This window comes from Peromyscus eremicus, chromosome 4 (genome assembly GCF_949786415.1).
Source record: "Peromyscus eremicus chromosome 4, PerEre_H2_v1, whole genome shotgun sequence".
In the NCBI taxonomy this organism is placed as follows: domain Eukaryota; kingdom Metazoa; phylum Chordata; class Mammalia; order Rodentia; family Cricetidae; genus Peromyscus; species Peromyscus eremicus.
This window is the reverse complement of record NC_081419.1, coordinates 114595606-114602920: the sequence shown is the minus strand read 5'-3', so window position 1 is coordinate 114602920 and position 7315 is coordinate 114595606. Positions and strand designations below refer to the sequence as shown.

Sequence of the window (7315 nt, the reverse complement as noted above, 5' to 3'; positions counted from 1 at the left end):
TGGGAGTTGGATTGCTTATGATAGAGACACCATTGTAACTTTAAATATGCCCCAAATCCCTATTTCGTACTACAGTGTGAAATATGAAGAAGGTATAAAAGCATATAAAATGCAGTCAACCATGAGCTGAACAGTTTTGACCTGAAAGCAGTAGGGACAGGTGAGAGGGACTATATGCAGAGTATCTATTTGTAAGACTACCTGTTCCTAAGAAAACACTGGTTTTTATGCTTTTGCTTTTCGTTTTAATGAAATCTGGGGAGAAGTAAATGACATTCTTCTCATGATTTAATGAGGCTTAAGGTTTTCTGTCAATTCACACTATTTGCATGTTTGTGTGAACAGTGGATGTTTAGTTTGCATATCAAACACCAGTGATAGCAGTTTCATAAGTGTAAATCAGGTCAAATAAAATAATAATCTTTCTTTTTACATTAATATTTTTTTCCATCTCTGGTCAAAAAAATGAGAATCAATGCATATATTCTTAAAGCCTGGTTTGGCAAAACAGATTAAGTGAGATTTTTCTTTCTTTTTTTCTTTCTTTTTTTTTTCAAGCAGCTACTTTGGCTATTTTATCCCCAGTTCTCATAAATGTCACACTGTGGTTTGTCCTGACTTAGAACAACCAGCCACTTTCAAATCCCATTCAGTAGCTTCATCATCTGACCTCTGAAGTATGCTTTGCCAGTGCCCCTGGAACATAAGAACTACTCGACAATTGGTCATTTCACACAGGTTCTCACTTGTTATTTTCATAGTAGTTTTAAATTAATTTTTAATGCAAGTTAACCAAAGTGATTTTCCCCTTGACTTAAAATAACATTATTTTATATGTTGGATTATTTTCAAGGTTAGAAAACATTTACAGCAAAAGTAACTGTATAGCTATAATTTTGGCAGCTTGATTTTCCCACATGTACACACTCAGAAGGCAACATTGTATGAGCAAACATACTATTGAAATCCAGTAGTAATGTGAAAAGCCCTCATATTAAACATAAATCATTTAAAGTTTCCTCTGCGGGCACTTTGCTGTATTCACGAGTCTGCTTTATCTATCTGCCAACTGCTATTTTTAGGTTGCTTAAATTTAAAAAAAAAAGTGTATTTGCCATTTTCAAGTTTATTTACTATTAATATAATCTCTAACAGCATTAGTGTTGAGTGACAAACTAAAAGAAATGGGAATTTTGCAACAAAAGATAGAAACATGAATTGTGGCCTTGGTTAACACACACTCCCAGTAAATTCTGGAACAGATGCTATCCTTGTTGGATACTCGATAGTAACTGGCAGAGAAGCAAATGATTTCTTTAGTCCTTAATCTTGTGGTCAAATATTCCCATGTACCCAAATGTTCTCTATCTGTAAGGAAGGTGCTGAGTAACCCTGAGTAACCCATGCCCACACTTCTCCCCTTGTCCAACGCCTTAAAAATTCTCATGAGTGTTCTTTCAGAATAGTAGGCAAAGCCATCAACAGCTCCATGGCTGGTCTTCTTAATTAAGCCTAAAGTCCTTTTTCAGAAATGAGAACTACACATTGTGGGGGGTGGCATGTTCGTGTTTAAACCAAGAAAAGGAGATGCCTCAGGTTACCATTCTTCCTAAATGACCACTGTAAATAGATGGAACAAAACAGTGACCTTCCTATTTGAAATACAGATTTTCTTTTGAAGTTCAATGTACTAAAAGAAGATTGCAGTAGTATTCTTGTTCTAAAAATACAATTTAAAGTCCTAACTGGGACTTGAACTTCTATGCTCCCACATGAGCAAGAGCACACGTCCTAGAATTTCCTGCTACAGGGGAGTCCTGTAGTACCCTCAGTAGGAAGGTAGGGGTGCCCACATACTTCAGCTGGGAAAATGGAAGCACCAAACTGAGTACTGAGCAAATCAAAAGAAGAGCTCCAATGCAACAACTTTTTAACATTTTAAATGGTAGATTGTGTGATTTGTAAAACCATATTCAGAAAGTACAGAGTAACCACAGTGTTTTCATCAAAACCTTTTGCCATGTATCTGCTCCCATCTTTGGCATGTTCCTCTTTTAAAAAACTTTGTATGCTGGGGCACCAGAAAGTTCACTTTAAGACATTAGCCTGAATTTGAAAGCCCTGAAATGGTCTTATTGCTTCTTAAATGAAATTTTGCCTCTGTGTTTGATTCCGTGTGACACAAAGAATCACTTAACAGTGGGAGTTATCAGCTGGATGACAATCTCATCTTTGGCTCCAACTTAATTTATATAATTAAGTGGTAAACACAAACACAGAGGTCAGTCTACCACTTCTACCAGCTGTTATGATGCAAGATTTGTTGCTTAAAAGAAATAATTGATGCTAAACCACTAGGAAATTTCAGTCCTAATTTTTACTACTAATTTTCACTATTAATAGTATTACTCTTTTTTTTTCTTTCACAGGAGGTGCTCAGTCCTGGCCTATTTTAAGGAAGAGAAATATAAAGGAAATTTAGTGTGCTTCCTTCTCCTTCCATGAAGACTGTTTGCATTGTTTCCTTTGCTTCTTAAAAGAAACTCCACCCATCCCAGTAGAACGTGACTGAAACAGGATTTCTGAGAAAGCAGCAAGAAGTAGAAGAAGAAATAGCTATTTCACAGCAGGTAATCACACCTCAGGATGTAGCTACTGTACAGAGTTTATACTTGGATAATCCTGGATGGGAATAAAGGTAGGGGGTAACTGCCTGGAAAACCCATTACTACACAGGTCTTAGCATCATGAATGGCTTTCTTCATGAGGATCTGAAGTTACTATCTCTGACCACATTGCACAGAAGAGCCAATAAGAATTTCAAAGAGGGCAGTTTCCACTGAGGGACTTAAGCAACACAAAGGAGCCACCACACTGAAACTATCAGAGAGAAAAAAAATTTAGGAAGCCATGTGTCTTGCATAGTAATGGGAAGCTGAATTGTTTCTGGCCCCCAGTTTAATGAGCTTGCCCACCATGCTGACCCACAGCTGGAATGTTCATTGGCAGCAGCAAGCCTGATCTGGAGGTGTGTGCGGCATAGAATTACTTGAATAAACAGTGAAGAATATTTCCAAGGACTAAAGAGTTTTAAAGTCCCAGTCCCTCACCAAGAAAGTAGCATATATGCATTGGACTGTCACCCACGTAAAATTACTTAACATCGTTCAATAAGGTAGGAAAAAATATTAAGCTATTTTATTTTCATGCCTAAAATTATAAAGGCTGATTAACGCCCAGAAGTGGAGAAGGGAACAATACATAGTATATCCACATAAATCTATAATTCTCCAGCCCAGGGGGAAACTTGAATCATTCTAGCTTAGAATTTAAAGACAACTAAATGCACTGTTAAAACATGTTGTGAGACTGAAAATAAGAAAAACTGGATCAAGTTATTAAACCATACAGTATGAAATGTCACAAAATAGGTACTGAAAAGAAGAAAGGTAAGCAGGAAATGGAATTTTCCATTATACCAACTCGACATATAAGTTGTACAATTCTTTCCCTGAAGTAAGTAAACTATTCCTACTTTCTTTCTAGAAATACCTTTTAAACATTATTTAATATTAATATTAAAGAGCTATTGATAATGAAACAAATGCTTGGCTTTACTGAGATTAAAGAATTCAAGATGTATATAGCTTATTCTAGAAGAGTAAAAGCATAGATGCTTTTCATTACACATTTCTGTACTTTTATGATCATTTGTCAAAGAAGACAGAAAACACTGGCATATATATCAGATTTAGTTATAACAAATTATATTTCTCTGAGTCAGTTTCTTTGAATATTAACAAGTTAGAAATTTGATAATCTTCATGACTAGTTGAATCTGATATAGATTATAATTTAAAATATTTTTTATTATTTAATTATATTTAACATTTTAAATAAAATGGACTTTAACAGGATAGTTGTAGATTTATATTCTAGAGACACTCAAGGTAAATAAATTAGGTGAGTGTTTGTTTGTAGATAGCAATGAATTCCTGGCATGCTCCTTTCTGAAAATGAAATATTGAAATTTGTTATCGATGATTTCATTTCCACATCTGTTCTCAAAGCACATCAGTATTCTGGCCTAATTATTTTCTATCGTTTCTTACTCTGTTGTAGTAACAGAAGCTACCTGCTGTAAAGACCTCAACACTGCTGACCATGATCAGCCCAGCCTGGAGCCTCTTCCTCATTGGGACTAAAATTGGGCTGTTCTTCCAAGTGGCACCTCTGGCAGTTATGGCTAAATCTTGCCCATCTGTGTGTCGCTGTGACGCGGGTTTCATTTACTGTAACGATCGCTCTCTGACATCCATTCCAGCGGGAATTCCGGAGGATGCTACAACACTCTACCTTCAGAACAACCAAATAAACAATGTTGGGATTCCTTCAGATTTGAAAAACTTGCTGAAAGTACAAAGAATATACCTATACCACAACAGTTTAGATGAATTTCCTACCAACCTTCCAAAGTACGTGAAAGAGTTGCATTTGCAAGAGAATAATATCAGAACTATCACGTATGATTCACTTTCGAAAATCCCGTACCTGGAAGAGCTCCACTTGGATGATAACTCAGTTTCTGCTGTTAGCATTGAAGAAGGAGCATTTCGAGACAGCAACTATCTGCGACTGCTTTTCCTGTCCCGCAACCACCTTAGCACAATCCCCGGCGGCTTGCCCAGGACTATCGAAGAGTTGCGCCTGGATGACAATCGCATATCAACTATCTCTTCACCGTCACTTCATGGTCTCACTAGCCTGAAACGCCTGGTTTTGGATGGAAACTTGTTGAACAACCATGGTTTGGGTGACAAAGTTTTCTTCAACTTAGTAAACTTAACAGAACTGTCCCTGGTGCGGAATTCCTTGACAGCCGCACCAGTGAACCTTCCGGGCACAAGCCTGAGGAAGCTTTACCTTCAAGACAACCACATCAACCGGGTACCCCCAAACGCTTTTTCTTATTTAAGGCAGCTGTATCGACTCGATATGTCCAATAATAACCTAAGCAATTTACCTCAGGGTATCTTTGATGATTTGGACAATATAACCCAACTGATTCTCCGCAACAACCCCTGGTATTGTGGGTGCAAGATGAAATGGGTACGAGACTGGTTACAGTCGCTACCTGTGAAGGTCAATGTGCGTGGGCTCATGTGCCAAGCCCCAGAAAAGGTTCGGGGGATGGCTATCAAGGACCTCAGTGCGGAACTGTTTGATTGTAAAGATAGTGGGATTGTGAGCACCATTCAGATAACCACTGCAATACCTAACACAGCTTATCCTGCTCAAGGACAGTGGCCAGCTCCTGTGACCAAACAACCAGATATTAAAAACCCCAAGCTCATTAAGGATCAGAGAACTACAGGCAGCCCCTCACGAAAAACAATTTTAATTACTGTGAAGTCTGTCACCTCTGACACAATCCATATCTCCTGGAGACTTGCTCTGCCTATGACTGCTCTACGACTCAGCTGGCTTAAACTGGGCCACAGCCCAGCGTTTGGATCTATAACAGAAACAATAGTAACAGGAGAACGCAGTGAATACTTGGTCACAGCCCTAGAACCTGACTCGCCCTATAGAGTATGCATGGTTCCCATGGAAACCAGTAACCTTTACCTGTTTGATGAAACTCCTGTTTGTATTGAGACGGAAACGGCTCCTCTTCGAATGTACAACCCCACAACCACCCTCAATCGAGAGCAAGAGAAAGAACCTTACAAAAATCCGAATTTACCTTTGGCGGCCATCATTGGTGGCGCTGTGGCCCTGGTAACCATCGCCCTCCTTGCTTTGGTGTGTTGGTATGTACATAGGAATGGGTCGCTGTTCTCGCGGAACTGTGCGTACAGCAAAGGGAGGAGAAGAAAGGACGACTATGCAGAAGCTGGCACTAAGAAGGACAACTCCATCCTGGAAATCAGGGAAACTTCTTTTCAGATGCTACCCATAAGCAATGAACCCATCTCCAAGGAGGAGTTTGTAATACACACCATATTTCCTCCTAACGGGATGAATCTATACAAAAACAACCACAGTGAGAGCAGTAGTAACCGAAGCTACAGAGACAGTGGGATTCCAGACTCAGACCACTCACACTCATGATGCAGGAGGTCCCATGCCAGACTGCTTCAGGGTTTTTAAACCTAAGAAAGGTGATGGTAGGAACTCCCTTCTACTGCAAAACACTGGAAAAGAGACTGAGAAAAGCAATGTACTGTACATTTGCCATATAATTTATATTTAAGAACTTTTTATTAAAAGTTTCAGATTTCAGGTTGCTGCTGCGGTTGATGTAGTGGAGATGCCTGAACACAATTCTATATTTTAGTATTTTTTAGTAATTTGTACTGTATTTTCCTTGCAGATATTGAAGTTATAAACCATTTACTTTGTGTTCTACTGAGTAAGATGACTTGTTGACTGTGAAAGTGAATTTTCTTGCTGTGTTGAACAATCAGGACTGCGTTCACATGAGATCCTTGTAGTATAAGCACAGGCCGTTTTTCACTTTGGTATTAATACAATGTAAAAAAGAAACCTGGCTGAATGAGAAAATAAATTTCAAAAACTAGTTATGAAATAATGTTCCAATGATTAAATTTGTATTATCCCAGTGGTACTCAATAAATCAAAATATGTGACATAATGGGCAATATCAAACTTGCTGCACATCTCATTTTACCCTAGGCAAATTAAATATCCTTAGGAAAGTTAAGCATATTTTCTGAACTGAATACATCAGCTGGCATAACAACAGTGTGAAGTCAGCTGTTAAAGCCACTGTACTCAGCAGAGCTTCAAGAATAAAGGACTTCACAAGAACAATGATATAAGTGCAGGGGGGGTGTATACTAAAAAAACCATGACAACTTAGACCTGTGTAGTGTAATCAATACATATACTAGAATTGCATCTTGATTTTGCCTGTACCATCCGGCCTCTTGAAAAATGAATCTTAAACACAAAATTGTTAGTGTTTATAATGTTTTTATTACAAAGGATGTCTAAGAAAAACTGTCTGCATAGTTAAGAAGGTAGTGTAACCATCAGTAATTCCTCTCAGCGATCCAGAGAAACTAGGACTTTAAGTAAGTGAGAATTTCAAAGAAAAATAAACACTAGAAATCAAATTTAGATCTGGCTTATATGAGATGCTTTAACACTGTACATAAATACTCAGTTTACTTTCCCAATGGTGGAGAATACTGCCCATTACTGTCACAGTTTTCCAGATATTACATAATGGACTTGTAATGTAACATTTCTTTACAGCTTCCTACTGAATTGTGAGCTATTACTTGTT

General features: G+C 38.0%; 1 protein-coding gene across 1 annotated transcript; it reads left to right on the top strand.

The window, feature by feature from the left end:
• The first annotated feature begins 2436 nt into the window (after positions 1-2436).
• Positions 2437-6289, top strand: Flrt3 (fibronectin leucine rich transmembrane protein 3). The gene is made up of 2 exons (XM_059261530.1): positions 2437-2630; positions 4123-6289. The coding sequence occupies exon 2, from the start codon at positions 4165-4167 to the stop codon at positions 6112-6114; it is 1950 nt and encodes a 649-aa protein (XP_059117513.1). The 5' UTR covers positions 2437-2630; positions 4123-4164; the 3' UTR covers positions 6115-6289.
• Positions 6290-7315: the final 1026 nt, after the last annotated feature.

Coding starts and splice junctions, on each gene's coding strand:
- Flrt3 (XM_059261530.1), top strand. CDS start 4,165: ATGATCAGCCCAGCCTGGAGCCTCTTCCTCATTGGGACTAAAATTGGG.